Consider the following 16,401-nt stretch of genomic DNA (forward strand, 5'->3'; position numbering starts at 1 on the left):
GGACTAGACTGGGAAAGGTCTGTTTGGGGTGCAGATATCTATGGCTATCTTAGGATACGTCCCTGATTATACACGATATCTTAGGATAGTTGTTCCGGGGGTTAGAACCCTGTGACACCTGACGGTAATTCTCTTGTAATATCAATTGCAGAAATATTATACTGTAGAAGTTGCCAGAAGGAACTTCCATCAGGATGACATGGCTCGAGCCCAAAAATAATACCTGCTCATAATGAGGCACAACTGTACACAGAGATTATCCAACACACTTGTATAAACTAACAATATAAAATCTATAAAATCAATACTTCTTTATTCAGAGGGAAAGGTATTAAGTAAAATAAGGTAAATATTCTTCAGTTATGGAACATTTTTGACATATAGAGAAAGTAATTCTGAAAAGCACTTATGGAACATTAACTAGATGCTCAGCAGTAATCATTTGCTAGCGATAGGTATAATGTACAAATTATATGCGTATACAGTATTTATTGCATTTAATCATTGGAATATTATGATAATAACAGTATTATAGAAATTTTAAAAATCTGTACAACATAACAAATTTTAAAAGTAATTTTTATTTTTCCTAGCAATACAAACCCAGTGAGTCCTTGAAAATAGGACAAAAGATAAGTATATGCATAGGAAAAATGCACATTGGTAAACACAAGTACATATGTCCAAAAGGTACCAACAAAAAATTTCAGTCCTGCAAGCATAATGGTGAATTTACAATTGCCAGTCTTTTTGCATGAGCATCTTCATCTGTCTCAGAATCCACTGGGTAAGGTTCAGGAGCCAAGTCCACCTCAAACTCGTCCTGTTCCTCTACTAGTTCTATTTCATTAACATCGTCCTCAATGGTTTCTTTACAAAGAATAAAATTGTAAAGTACACAGGCTGCTTTTATCACTTTAGACATGTCATCCACCTGCTTAATGTCAAGAAATTTTAGCCTCTTAAATTTCTGTTTCAAAAGTTTCATGGCAAGGTCCACTTCTGAACGGGTATATGCGAGGTTCTCGTTAAACTTTTTTTGTTCTTTAGTCATTTCTGCAGTTTCAGCAAAAGGCACAAGTAAGTAAAGTTTTAACGGATAAGAACAATCTCCGAGAAGATGTTTCCCAGAAGGAAGATAATTGTCCTCTAACTGAGAAAAAAGTGGACTGTCAAAGAAAACTTGGGCATTATTTAACAATCCTGGGCACCCTGTGTGTACATGAAGAAACTTTAGTTGGTCATCACAAACTGCTTGCAACTGAATACTGAAAGAACCTTCTTTATTTATAAACCATTCTGTATTCTTTGAGGGTTCTCGGATTGGAATGTGCGTACATCCTATTGCTCCAACTACTCCAGGAAACTGACAGCGCTGATAAAATCCATCGGCAATCTTTTCAAATTCCTGTGGTTCAGGCATTTTAATGAACTCTTTTTGGATTGCTGCCAAAGCACTACACACAGAACTACATATTCCATGAAGAAAGCCCTTACTGACATCAAACCTCTCAGAAACTGCACCATAGGATTCTCTAGAACGTAATATCCACACAGTTAACAACACTTTTTTCTCCGCTGTGATTGTCCTATAGGCAAGTGCTGGAGCAATTTGAGTGCACAGTTCCTGAAACAAGAAAGAAATAAATCAGAAATTATAATGAAAAAAAAACTCCACCATCAATTACCAAAACTTCCTTAGCTTTTACCAACCTTGTTGAAACAGAATTTACAGATAAGAAATATCATAAGACATATTCACCACCTTTAATTTCGTAAATTAAAAGAGATGAAGATGAATGGTTAAAAAAAAAAATCATTTAAATTAATCTTGCCTGGTAGTCATTAAGCTTTAATCATGAAGCCATAAGCTTCCTGACCTTCAACTAAAAGAAATCCAGTACCCCAGTCTATCCCATCTCACCCTTCCCTGTGATGCCCAGTAGACCAAAAACTTCCTGTAATCTATGTTGCCCACACTGTGTAGATTGGTCTCTTCTGCTCTGACTTGAGTTATGGGTAATCTGATTGTAGAATTTGAACAGTTAAAAGGTTTGTCTTTGTCTGGTTTTAAGATAGGTATGTGCAAAATAGCTTAAAAAAACATACTGTACAGCAGAAGAAGTTGAGTTGGTACTACAAGAGTTAAAGATAGAGACAAGTGAATTGGTAACAAATGGGAACAAAAGACAGTCGAACCCTTAATACGGAAGTTGGTAATGTGTGGCAGACAGAACCAATTACCTTAATTGATAAAATATCAGGAAAGGGTCAAAGAATAGAATAAAGGAATTTAGAGAGGTAGATTTAGCCAATATATTAGGGCTCATATGATTCTTATATACAGCATACCAATGCTTTCAGTGATAGGATTCTGGGTTGCCAAATTCACTTCTTAGCTCACGTTTCTGGACCAAGCACTAGGGATCAGCCTGTGTATGTCGTGATTATAGGTATCAGTTAGGTACCAAATTAATTTTACAAAACTTTATATGATTAAATCTTCAGTACTTAAAATGTTTGGGCTCTAGACCAATAGTTATGTATGGGATGCCTGAGGAATTTTTTGTACAGTTAGCATATAATTATGGAAAATAAAAAGAATACTGTTTTCTCTCATTGATTGTGAAACTACTGTATATGGTGGGTGTTTGTGTGGTATTTTTTATACAATACCAAATCATTATTATTACGCTACAACTCTTGTTGGAAAACCAGGATGCTGTAAGTCCAAGGGCTCCAACAAGGAAAGTAGCCCAGTAAGGAAAAGACTTAAGGAAATAGGCCTGAATAAAAAACATTATATATACAGTACAGTACTGTATATGAGAAGTAAAGAATAAAAAAATGTTATTTTCCTTAGTAAAATAAATTTTTGAATATACTTACCCGATGATCATGTACCTGCAACTCTGTTGCTCGACAGAAAAAACCTACGGTCGGGATACGCCAGCGATCGCTATACAGGTGGGGGTGTACAACAACAACGCCATCTGTCGAGTAGGTACTCAGGTACTTCTTGTCAACAAGAACCAATTTTCTCCTCGGTCCACTGGGTCTCTATGGGGAGGAAGGGAGGGTCCTTAAATTCATGATCATCGGGTAAGTATATTCAAAAATTTATTTTACTAAGGAAAATAACATTTTTCAATATTAATCTTACCCGATGATCATGTAGCTGATTCACACCCAGGGGGGTGGGTGGAGACCAGCATACATGTTAACATAAGAAGCTAAGTATCCCGTATTTCATTTTAGCAGTTATTCAAAATAACAAACATAAAATAAATAAGTACCTGGTAAGGAAGACGACTTGAACAATTACTCTGCCTTTTTAAGTACGTCTTCCTTACTGAGCCTCGCGATCCTCATAGGATGCTGAGCGACTCCTAGGAGCTGAAGTATGAAGGGTTGCAACCCATACTAAAGGTCCTCATCAAAACCTCTAATCTAGGCGCTTCTCAAGAAATGATTTTGACCACCCGCCAAATCAAGTAGGATGCGAAAGGCTTCTTAGCCTTCCGGACAACCCAAAAATATTTCAAGAGAAAGATTAAAAAGGTTCTGGAATTAGGGAATTGTAGTGGTGGAGCCCCCACCACTACTGCACTCGTTGCTACGAATGGTCCCAGAGTGTAGCAGTTCTTGTAAAGAGACTGGACATTCTTAAGATAAAAGACGCGAACACTGATTTGCTTTTCCAATAGGTTGCGTCGAATATAATTTGCAGAGATCTATTTTGTTCAAAGGCCACGGAAGTTGTGACAGCTCTAACTTCGTGTGTCCTTACCTTCAGCCAAGCTTGGTCTTCCTCATTCAGAAGGGAATGAGCTTCTCGTATTAACAGTCTGATAAAATAGGATAAAGAATTCTCTGACATAGGCAAAGATGGATTCTTAACTGAACACCATAAAGCTTCAGACGGGCCTCGTAAAGGTTTTTAAAATAGAACTTAAGAGCTCTTACAGGACATAATACTCTTCTAGTTCATTTCCAACCATACGATAAGTTTGGAATATCGAACGATATTGGTCAAGGCCGAGAAGGCAGCTCGTGTTTGGCTAGAAAACCAAGTTGTAGAACATGTAGCCGTTTCGGATGAGAATCCGATGTTCTTGCTGAAGGCATGAATCTCACTGACTCTTTTAGCTGTGGTTAAGCATATCAGGAAAAGAGTCTTAAAGGTGAGATCTTTCAGGGAGGCTGATTGAAGTGGTTCGAACCTGTCTAACATAAGGAATCTTAGAACCACGTCTAAATTCCAACCAGGTGTAACCAAACGACGCTCCTTCGTGGTCTCAAAAGACTTAAGGAGGTCCTGTAGATCTTTATTGTTGGAAAGATCTAAGCCTCTGTGACGGAAGACTGATGCCAACATGCTTCTGTAACCCTTGATAGTGGGAGCTGAAAGAGATCGTTCTTTCCTCAGATATAAGAGGAAGTCAGCTATTTGAGTTACAGAGGTACTGGTCGAGGATACGGATACTGACTTGCACCAGTTTCGGAAGATTTCCCACTTCGATTGGTAGACTCTAAGGGTGGATGTTCTCCTTGCTCTAGCAATCGCTCTGGTTGCCTCCTTTGAAAAATCTCTAGTTCTCGAGAGTCTTTCGATATTCAGAAGGCAGTCAGACGAAGAGCATGGAGGCCTTGGAGTACCTTCTTTACGCGTGGCAGACGTAGCAGGTCCACCCTTAGGGGAAGTGTTCTGGGAACGTCTACTAGCCATCGAAGTACCTCGGTGAGTTATTCTCTCGGGCCAGAGAGAAGCAACTAGCGTCAACTTTGTCCCCTCGTGAGAGGCGAACTTCTGCAGTACCTTGTTGACAATCTAGAACGGAGGGAATGCATATAGATCTAGATGTGACCAATCTAGTAGAAAGGCATCTATATGAACTACTGCTGGGTCCGGGATAGGTGAGCAAAGTATTGGGAGCCTCTAGGTCATCGAGGTTGCGAAGAGATCTATGGTTGGCTGGCCCCAGGTGGCCCAAAGTCTCTTGCATACATCCTTGTGGAGGGTCCAATATGTTGGAATTATTTGTCCCTTCCTACTGAGACAATCTGCTATGACATTCAAGTTGCCTTGGATGAACCTCGTTACTAGTGAAAAGTCTAGACCTGTTGAACAGGAGAGGAGGTCTCTTGCGAACTCGTACCATGTCAGAGAGTAGGTCCCTCCTTGTTTGGAGATGTACGTCAAAGCAGGGTGTTGACCGTGTTCACCTCCACCACTTTGCCTTGAAGGAGAGACCTGAAGCTTTTCCAGGTCAGACGTACTGCCAGAAGCTTCTTGCAGTTGAAATGCATTGTCCTTTGACTCGAGTTCCATAATCCCGAGCATTCCCTACCGCCTAATGTCGCACCCCAGCCTACGTCCGATGCGTCCGAGAAGAGAACGTGGTTGGGAGTCTGAACAGTCAGGGGAAGACCCTTTCAAAGGTTGATAAAGTCCTTTCACCAAGTCAGACCAGACTTTATCTTACCGGAAACCGGGATCGAGACCGCTTCTAACGTCTAGTCCTTTTCCAGTGAAAGCTAGATGATACAGAAGAGGACGGAGGTGTAGTCTTCCAAGTGACACAAATAGAACCACGGATGACAGTGTCCTAACCAGACTCATCCACAGCCTGACAGGGCAGTGTTCCTTCTTCAGCATCTTCTGGATGGATAGCAGGGCTGGGGGTTGATCGTCTTGTTCAGCAATGTCCTCATCAGAGGGTTCCTCATTCGAAACTGATGAGGAAACGGCAACGGAGTGGGCAACATCTGACTCGCTGAATCCGGTCGCACTGGTGGATGCGTGACGGAGCCGGACACAAGATCATGGTACTGCTGCACAGTCTGTGAACTGTCAACCATGGGGACGCGAGGAAGTACAGCGTCAACCCGAAACTGTGAAGACTGTTTGGGTTGTGCAGTCAACCCCCTACAGGGTTGCTGAGGTTGCCGCACTGCGTCACAACAAGTCATCTCTGCTGGTTGTTGAACGTCTTCCTAGTGACACACTGAACGTCCACAACCACCTCCGAGAGTCGCTTAACGTCAACGTGCGACTGGCAACCCACACTGGGTCGCACCGGTGGAGGAACCATCTCAACTGGCGGACGTGAGTAGGATACCTCAGCGTCAACAGGGCGTACAACCAACCGGTAGGAAGGTTGTTGGCTAGAAGGTTCTTCTCCGTAAAAAATCCTCTAACAAGGACACAAGCTTGGACTGCATGTCTTGCAACAAAGCCCATTAGGGTCTATGGGAGCAGGTGTGGCAACAGACGGGGTTAGCGACTGAAGCGGAACCATTTACCATCCCTGGAAGCCTTGTTATGCTTTAATTAAAGTCCATAAGAGGCTAAGCAGCTTAAGGCTCCTCTCCAAATGACAGAGTCCTCAAAGGAATATCAGAAGGAGGGAGAACAGCACTTTCTCATCTATAGGAACCATGTCCGAGAAAAGCTAGGTTATCTCAGTGAGGGTCTCACTGGTGCAAAAGCAGCAGACCAGAAGGCAACGTTATGTAACTGCTTGACAGTCTGTGAACTGTCAAAAACTGAACTGTCAACCACAACAGGTGCGTGAGGACATACAGCACTGGTGCATTAGTAGCAGACCAGAAGGCAACGTCATGTAACTGCTTGACAGTCTGTGAGCTGGCAACAACCAAAGCTGTGTGGGGAAGCCTCAACTCCTGACTGACTAGTCTGCTGCGGGTGAGTGGCGGTAACCACAGTGGGTTGCGGAGGCTGACACACCGTGTCAAGACACGGCAGCTTGTGGTAGCTCACGCACGGCAACGGAGTGCTCCGTGTGTCTGTGGGAGTCAGCATACGTCTGGCAGGGCCGACTGCGCATGGGTGGAGGAGCTCTCACAACAAGAGTGTGGGAGCAGGCAGCCATGCTGGGCGCACAACCGTGGCAGGTTGTAGGCAAACGGGTGCATCGTCAACCTTCTCCGCAGTCGGAGTGTGGGAGCAGGCAACAACTAAAGCGGAGTGGTGGTGCGTGGTGGGGACTGCCGTGGGTTGCGGAAACTAACGCATCGCGTCAAAACACGGCAGCTTGACTCCACCTTCCCACTGCTGATGCGGTAGCTCACGCATGTTAACGGAGGGAGCCGCATGTCGGCTAACGTTAACATGCGTCTGGCAGGGTCGATTGCGCATCGGAGGTGGAGCTCTCCGCAGCCGGAGTGTGGGAGCAGGCAGCCTCAGCGTGAGCTGGGCGCACAACAGTGGCAGGTTGTAGGCTAACGAGAGAAGAGTCAACCTTCTCCGCACGAAACTCCTGCATAACCGCAGCTAACTGAGTCTGCATAGACTGCAGTAAAGACCACTTAGGGTCTACAAAAAACGGCAACAGACGGAGCTACTGTCCGTCGTGACTGAGGGTCTAAAACAGCTGGTGCGGCAACAGACGGAGTTACTGCCTGTTGCGGTACCACCTTGCCTCTCTTGGGAGGTGTGCAGTCGTCGGATGACTGCAGCGAGTCCGAACTGACCCAGTGGCTACACCTAGGCCGTTGGACTTGCGCGGAAGGGACCGACTTACACTTAAAAGCTGCAAGATTTGGTCCATGGTTTCTTACGAGAAACCTCTTCCGCAGACGAGGAATAAATGGGCTCTCTCGTCTTTGTGTGGGTGGGGCGATCACGTCGGCAAACGTGTGTAGATACGCCCGAAACCACGGAGGGAAAAACGTCTGTTCCTCGATCAAGGCCTGTGGAACCCATAAGTCGTTCGACATTACTTCTCCCCTGGGCTTGGGAGCTTGTAAGAGGTCCCGGACTAGGTGAACAACTGGCACGAACAGACGAACCCTCGGACGCAACACTGTAACACTTTGCGCATATCACTTTATCACTTTTGATTTTCTGTTTGCACTTATTTCACTGAAATCGAAACTTTAACTGATTTCTACCTGAAACACGCAATCCTATCCTTCATTAAAAGGTAGTAATTGCGAAAACAGTTTTACAATGCAACAGAAAAACATAAATAAAGATAAAGAATTCAGTGGCTGGAAAAGAGACTAAACACTAGAACAAATAAACTACGTTTACAATCTCTCACCGCACATAGCCTGGGGACAAGAATAAAACCCTAGAAACGTTTTACCTTCTTCCCCTACAGCGACTAGGGAGAAGAGTAAAAAACGAGAACAACGTTACCCGCTTGAACGAAACGTTTATTCTCCTCTCTCTCCCTCCGTCTCTATCTCTCTCTCTCTTCTCTCTTGATTTAGCACCTGAGAGAAGAGCCCAATTATATATCGTTAAAACATGTTATTTGCTAAAGGAAAAAACTGAAAGGTTTCCCAAATAAAAAGTTCCTTTATTTAGAATTTAAACTCTTTAAGCTAAGAAAGAATGAACGAAACGCTAGAATCGGTTTACTCTTACTGCAAAGTGAAACCGTGAAACACTCTCTCTCTATCGTAACGATAGAGCGCAAGTTGAACGTTCTGAACGTCAACAACTGCGGAGACTAAAAACTAAACGTTAGTTCATCTTTGAAAACAGTACGAGACTATCAAAGAAATTCTTCCATAAAACATTAAAATTAAAAAAGTATTAAATTCTTTAAAGGTTAAATACGATATAACGGGCTCAATGTTAATTAACTTCAGTTCCAAGTTAGGACCGCCTACTATTAGGAAAGGTCGCATATAAACAAACATAAAAATTTATTTTTTATAAGTTTATAATAATTGAAAAGTTAACCGAAGAGGCCTAAAAAGGCGGAGAGATATAAAATAAATGGATCTATAACGTGTAAAGCAAAATTACCAAAAACCTAAACACACTTCCGTCTAAGGGAAGGGTCGGCCATTTAAAAGTGAAAGAGAGCCCATACTCTCTTCGTCACCATAATTAAATCTATCGAAAACGAATTCAAGTTTGAAATGAAGATAAAACCCCTGCATAGCGAAAGCTCAAAACTGGAATAGTGTACTTCACCAAATCGTTGTGAAAACAAATCCAGTTAGGGACGGCGTATTTAGTAGGTCCTGCCATTGGCACGACAGAGGAAAAATGGGTTCTTGTTGACAAGAAGTACCTGAGTACCTACTCGACAGATGGCGCTGTTGTTGTACACCCCCACCTGTATAGCGATCGCTGGCGTATCCCGACCGTAGGTTTTTTCTGTCGAGCAACAGAGTTGCAGCTACATGATCATCGGGTAAGATTAATATTGAAAAATATAAAATATTCTAAGGTCAATAACTTTAAAATAGATCAGTCAAATACAAACTATGAAGAGAGACCCGTGTCTTTCTGTTTAACATAATATTTGCAGCAAGTTTGAACTTCTTAAGTTTCACAGATTCAACTGCGAGATTAGGAAGATCAATCGACAATCTGGTCACAACTGGAATAAAACTTCTAGAAAACTGTAGTATTGAGTCTTATGATGGAGAAGGCATGACTTATAATTGACAGCATAAAGCCAAAGGTTTTCAGCTTTATGGAGAGTAAAGCATGGAAAAAACTAAGCATCCTAGGAAAGCATAGCATATCAATAAGGCATATAGAATAAGATGTATCAAGTTGGTTGATGTGTGATTTAATCTTAAAATTAGTTATATTTCATTTCTCTCTATTACAAACCCATCTCTAATATGAGTGTGAGAGTCAGCGTGATGACTACCCATTAGGATTCATTAAAATGACCAGAATTTTAATAATAAAATATGACAAATTCGGAGATAATTTGTATTTTTCCTAACCATACAAACCTTAGCTATTTACATGGGGTATTACTTTCGGCGTAGCTGAAATGACGAGCCATTAGATTTTTAACGAGGGTTAACTACCCTCTCGCTAGTTAGCGAGGGGGTAGGGGAGGGGTACCTAGCTACCCCTCCCCCCTCACACACCGGTGAACTGATTCACTTCGCTTAGAGATAGGACTTCACGGGGGACAGGGCTGGCGGGCAAATATGTGTAAATAGCTAAGGTTTGTATGGTTAGGAAAAATACAAATTATCTCCGAATTTGTCATTTGTTCCGTAACCGAAATACAAACCATGCTATTTACATGGGGTGACTCAACCCTTAGGTAGGGTGGAAAGTCCCAGCCTTACTGGCTTTGGCTTTTGCCTGGGGACTCAGAATCCGAGTGAGCAGCACTCGAGAAAAGGAGTCCCTGCACCTCGCAAATTCCTTGCTCCGCAAAGAGCGTGCGGCCTACATAAGCTTGTGTGTGAAGGAATGAAGTGTGACTCGTCCTAGGAAGTTGACCTGAAGTCCTTTAGATGGAAATCTAGGTTAGGACGTTCCCAATACCACCCCGTCAGGGTATGGAGGACGCGACAGTATTATATTAATACTAGGAACACAAGGAAGCATGGTTTACCTGCAGTGGTTTGAGGTCAGCTATGCAGAGAACCCAGGATGCTGCTTTCCCCAAGAGAGGGGAGGATGAAGAAAAGAGTAAGGGCCAGACATACTTTTTCATTCATGCAGTCTAAAACCGGGTAACAATGCCCTCAACCTTCTGCTACCTCTCCATTAAGGAGCCTGAGGTTAGACCAGCTGTTGTGCAGCCACCACAGGGCCGATAGAGAACGTATCGAGGCTCCTGTGGGTCACGTCCTGCAGGTAGTGGGCTGTGAAGGTCGTTTGACGCTTCCAGACCCCAGCTTGTAGCACCAGCGTCACAGAGAAGTTTCTCTTGAATGCTAGGGACGTTGCGATGCCTCTGACATCGTGTGCTCTAGGGAGACGTGACGGAGGAGGGTCTGGATTCAGGGCATGATGGATGACCCTTCGAATCCAAGCTGAGATGGTATTCTTGGTGACCCTCCTCTTCGTCCTTCCTGTGCTCACAAACAGGGCTTGCACGCGAGGACGAACTGCAGCTGTTCTTTTAAGATAACGCCTCAGACTCCTTACTGGGCATAGTAGAAGACGGTCTGGGTCATCTGTTACAGAACGAAGACTCAAAACTCTGAAGGAGTCGAACCGTGGGTCCGGAACTCCAGGATTTTGAGTCTTAGCAACAAACTCAGAGACGAACCTGAACGTTACCTCCCCCCATCCCCTTGAATGGGCGACGTCATAAGAAAGACCATGAAGTTCACTGACACGCTTGGCTGAAGCCAGAGCGAGCAGGAACACCGTCTTCCAAGTCAGGTGACGATCAGAAGCCTGGCGTAATGGTTCGAACGGAGGTCTCTTAAGAGCCCTGAGAACCCGAACCCCGTTCCATGGAGGAGGTCTCACTTCCGACTGAGGGCAGGTAAGTTCGTAGCTTCGTATGAGCAAGGAAAGTTCCAGCGAGGAAGAAATGTCCAATCCTTTCAGCCTGAAGGCCAGGCTTAAGGCTGAGCGATAGCCTTTCACCGCCGAGACCGAAAGGCGCATTTCCTCCCGCAAATATACAAGAAACTCCGCTATTGCTCGAATAGTGGCATCGAGGGGAGAGATACCCCTCCCACGACACCAACCACAGAAGACTCTCCACTTCGCTTAGTAGACCCCTGCAGATGACTTTCGCAGGTGTCGAAACATCCTCTCCGCAACTTGTTGCGAAAAGCCTCACTCTGTGAGGAGATGCTGGATAGTCTCCAGGCGTGAAGCCGAAGCGATGCTACGGCTTTGTGGAAGATGTTGCAGTGTGGTTGCCTGAGTAGCTCGTGTCGTGGTGGGAGTTCACTCGGGAGTTCCGTCAGGAGCTGCAGAAGGTCCGGGAACCACTCTGCATGATGCCATAGCGAAGCTATCAAGGTCATCGACAGGTTGACCGATAGTCTGGTCTTGTTGAGCACCCTTCTCATCAGACAGAACGATGGGAAGGCGTACACGTCGATGTTGTCCCACCGTTGTTGGAAGGCATCTTGCCAGAGTGCCTTGGGATCCGGGACTGGGGAGCAGTACAGCGACAGCTTGAGGTTCAAGGCTGTCGTGAACAAGTCCACTGTCGGGGAACCCCACAAAGTCAGGACTTTGTTGGCTACTAGAGGATCCAAAGACCACTCGGTACTCACTATCTGCGAAGCTCTGCTCAGACTGTCGGCGAGCATATTCCTTTTGCCCGGAATGAAGCGAGCTGATAGTGGTATCGAGTAGACTTCGGCCCATCTCAGAATCTCTACTGAAAGATGGGATAGCTGTTGTGAAAAGGTACCTCCCTGCTTGTTGATATAAGCCACTACTGTGGTGTTGTCACTCATCACCACCACAGAGTGACCCGCCAGGGTCTGTTGGAACTGTTGAAGGGCCAGATATACGGCCTTCATTTCTAGCAGATTGATGTGGAGGTACTTTTCTGATTCTGACCATAGGCCTGAGATCCTGTAGTTCAGAGTGTGGGCCCCCCACCCTTCTTTTGACGCTTCCGAGAACAGCATCAAATCCGGGGGGAGGACGAGAAGATCCACTGCCTTTCGAAGGTTTCCGTCGATCGACCACCACTGCAGGTCCGTCCGTTCCGCAGGCCCCATAGGGACCAGAATGTCCGGGGAATCATAGCCTTGATTTCACCGGGACTTGAGCCGCCATTGCAGGGATCTCATCCTGAGGCGGCCGTTTGGAACTAGACTGTCCAGGGAGGACAGGTGACCTAGGAGACGTAACCATGATTGGGCTGGAAGCTCTTCCCGTCTGAAGAAAGGCTCTGCGACCCTCCTCAGCCTTGCTATCCTGTCGTCTGATGGAAAGGCTTTGTGGAGATTGGTGTCCAATATCATGCCTAGATATACCAGTCGTTGAGATGGAAGCAGAGAAGACTTCTCGAGATTTACCATGATCCCTAGATCTTGGTAAAGTCCCAGAAGCTTGTCTCGGTGTCGAAGAAGGGTCGACTCCGAGTCTGCCAGGTCCAGATAGCGAAGGAGACGGATGCCGATCCTGTGTGCCAACGAAGATATCAGGGTGAACACTGGTGAAAACCTGTGGTGCTGTGGAGAAACCGAAACACAGCACCTTGAACTGGTAGATCTTGTTGTCTAGGCTGAATCTCAAGTACTTCCTGGAAGACGGATGGATTGGGATCTGGAAGTACGCGTCCTTTAGATCCAGTGTGCACATGAAGTCTTGCGGTCTCACTGCAAGTCTGACCGTCTCTGCTGTCTCCATGCTGAACGGAGTTTGTTTGACAAACTTGTTCAGGGCTGAGAGGTCGATGACGGGTCTCCAGCCTCCAGACGCCTTCTTTACAAGAAAGAGTCGACTGAATAAGCCTGGGGAGCCGTCGACGACCTCCTGGAGAGCATCCTTCTTGAGCATGGTCTCGACTTCTGCCCGAAGGGCTAGCCCCTTTACCGATCCCATGGCATAGGAGCTCAACGACACTGGATTCGCTGTCAGGGGAGGAAGAGATGTTATGAACGGGACGCGATATCCTTGGCTGATCATGGAGATCGGCCAGGAATCGGCCCCGAGTTGCTGCCACCTGAACGCGCAACTCTGCAGGCATCCCCCCACTGGTGGACACGCAGGGGGATTGCCAATCCTAGCGTTTGTGGCCTCGGGTGCTCCCTCTAGGATTCTTGCCTCCCCTGGAGGACTTTCCACCCTTCCTGTCCTTGACAGGAAAGGGCTGCTGTTTGGACACCTTTGCCTTTGCTGCCGGAGCCAGTTTCGATGTTCTAGACTGACGAGGCTGTTGTTGTTGAGGTATTGGAGGCTTGTAGGGTCTGAATGTAAGAGCCCTTTGGAGGAGAGAATCGTGATTCGATTTCCTCCACCTCTCAGCTGTCCGTTCCACATCCTTGGGCTCAAAAAGGTTCTTTCCAAGGATGGAAGAGTGTCTGAGCTTGCAGACATCCACGGCTGGGACCTTCGCATGGAACCTCTCTGTCACCGCATCACGACACTTCAAGATCTAGTTTGCTCACAAGTTCGAAACTTGGTGAGCTAGAAACTCGATGGTGCGCGTGCCCAAGAGGAGAAAAGTCTCCATGGCCTTCCTGGTGCTCTCCTTGGACAAGTCCTCGGATCACAACAGGATGCCCAGAGACCCCAGCCAGACATCCAGCCACAAAGTGGCCTGCATGGCACACTTTGCAACTTTCTACTGGCTCAAGATCTCTGTAGCCGAGACTGTCACCTGCCGGGCGGAGAGTTTCTCAAGAGAAATTCCCCTGGAGAGCTCTTCCACAGAATGATGGAGAGGAAGAGCTAAACATGACTCCCCCATGATCTCGAAGTACCTCCTCTGTTGTACACGAGGAGGTGGGAGGATTTTGTTGCCGGCAGAGGAACGGCTGGAGGAGGCGAGTTCGGAGAGCTGGCTCTCAACCTTGTCTCTGGCCCTCTTAACCCCTGGGACCAGGGCAGAGCCGCACTGGCCTTCGGAGGTTTTTGAGTGGCGTAGACTTGGTCCAGAACCGTATCCTTGTCTTCACGAGGGGCAGTCTCCAGGTCCTCGAACCTGTTGAGTTGCCTCATCAGATTCAGGACCTGCCAGAAGGCATGCTCCGACTCATGCAGCTCTCCTCCTTGTGGACTGGCAGCAAAGTCTCCTGTCCCCAGCTGCTCTACTTGGGGGGACACGTGGACATTCTCCTGGGGTCTTGCTGACTCTGGTCGAATCCGGGATGAAGACTTAGGGACGGTCTTCGAGTCCTTGGGCTTCCTCCTAGGAGGGATATAGGACTCCAGTAAAGAAGTCTGAGGGCTCCTCTCTGCTCCCACACGAGACGATTCTCCTACTCGAGGTGGGGTTCCTCCCATTGGTGCCGTGGCTAATGTCTCACCTCGCTGGACTCTCCTGAGGACGGAAAGGCTTCGTCCACAGGAGAAGGAGAAAATGTCTGAGAGGGGGAAGGGGCATTCCTGACGGACTTCTTGGGAGCCAGTTTAACCCTAGGAGAAGTCACCACGAAGTCTACTCCTCTCCTTCTCTTCAGCGGAGACGAGGCTGCCGTTGGTTTGAGGCCTAGATCAGCGAGGGCCGGCTTAACAGCCTGGACGTCCGCTTTGATCAGAGACCCAAACCAAGGCTGACGGCTGACAGACGCAGTGTCAGCGACTCCCGCTGGAGGGAAGGGGATCCGGCGATCCTTAGGAGTGGACACCACAGGGCCTGCCTGAAAAGAAGAGTATTGCCTAGACCTCTCTGAAGATTCTTCCTCCTCCTGCAAATGCGCTGCTCTGCGCTTACGGGGTGGAGATCGTGACGACGATGATCTGGAAGTACGCGCTCCAGAGGACTCGCAAGGTTGTCCGTGCTGCGAAACCCGGCGGGAATCGCAGTTGGGATCGCGCTGGCGCGATGGTAGAATCGCGGGTTCGCGTGCGGGCGGACTTTGGCGCACATGCGCGCGGAGATGAAAGCGCGGGTGCGCGCGGGCGAGGGTGCGTGTGGGCGCGTGGGCGCACGGGCGAATGAGTGCGTGGGCGCGTAGGTGAAAGTGCGCGTGGGCGCGTGGGTGAAAGTGCGCGTGGGCGCGCAGGTGAGGGTGCGCGCAGTTGTAAGGGTGAGCGCTGGCGGCCGGGAGAACGACGGCGCACAGGGGAGCATTGGCGAGTGATAGCGCGTAGGGCGAGAAGGCGATCGACTGTGCACAAGCGAGTTAGCGCGTGGGCGCGTAGGAGACCTTCGGCGATCTGACGTATGGGCGTGATGGAGAGCGCTTGCGCGCGGGAGATCGCTGGCGCGTAGTGGCGCGGTCAGGAGATATCAGTTGGGACGCAGGACCAGAAGGTGTAGTGGCGCGCAAAGGCGAACACTCGCGGACTTGCACAGGAGATGTGAAGGGAGGATTCTTCATTTGTCCAAGATCCATTTATTGAGAGCATATTACCCGCTATTACTAATGCACCTCCCCAACCCTGGTTGGAAGCGTCAGTGAAAAGTTCTGCATCTATTTGTGGTTTTGGAATGTTAACCCCTCTGTACATTTGTCTGTTCCCATGGCTTTAGGTATTTTTTGAAGGTGTGGGGAATGATTTTGTACCCTGAATTAAAATAACTGTGGTATCTGTGGAGATATTTAAGATGGAATCTTCCCAAGCTTGTATAGGATGCACTGAAATTCAAAGCTCCGATTAACATTTGATAGGAATGAAGGTCAGATTTAACAGAGTTGGAGAAAGCTTTGGCCAATTTGACACACTTCTCTATGTTTTTCCCCCTGGGATTCATAGTTTTCTTAATCATATTGTAATGCACTCCTAAAAATTCAATTCTTTGAGTCGGTTCAATTGTAGATTTTTTAAGTGAGATATTCCATCCTAAGTCTGACAAGATCTTAATGACTAGCTGAATGTGATTTTTACATTTTAAATAATCTTTTGCTAATATAAGAATGTCATCAAGATAATTGAATATTAAGATGTTATATGAAGTTCTAATATACTTGATCACCGTGTACATTATCTTTGAAAAAATATAAGGTGCTGTCTTTAGTCCAAAGGGTATCACAGTCCATTTGAACTTCCTTTTACCTAGTTTG

The 16,401-nt window shown here is 46.5% G+C and overlaps 1 protein-coding gene across 1 annotated transcript in view; it reads right to left on the reverse strand.

Moving 5' to 3' along the window:
* Window positions 1–298: 298 nt before the first annotated feature.
* LOC137617792 (putative nuclease HARBI1) overlaps window positions 299–16,401 on the reverse strand; it is a 38,385-nt gene continuing 22,282 nt past the window's right edge. Inside the window, exon 2 of the mRNA XM_068347753.1 lies at window positions 299–1,627. Coding sequence (XP_068203854.1) covers window positions 707–1,627 — 921 coding nt within the window. The 3' untranslated portion in view covers window positions 299–706. The remainder of the gene's footprint in view (window positions 1,628–16,401) is intronic.

This window comes from Palaemon carinicauda, chromosome 24 (genome assembly GCF_036898095.1).
Source record: "Palaemon carinicauda isolate YSFRI2023 chromosome 24, ASM3689809v2, whole genome shotgun sequence".
Classification (NCBI taxonomy): Eukaryota; Metazoa; Arthropoda; class Malacostraca; order Decapoda; family Palaemonidae; genus Palaemon; species Palaemon carinicauda.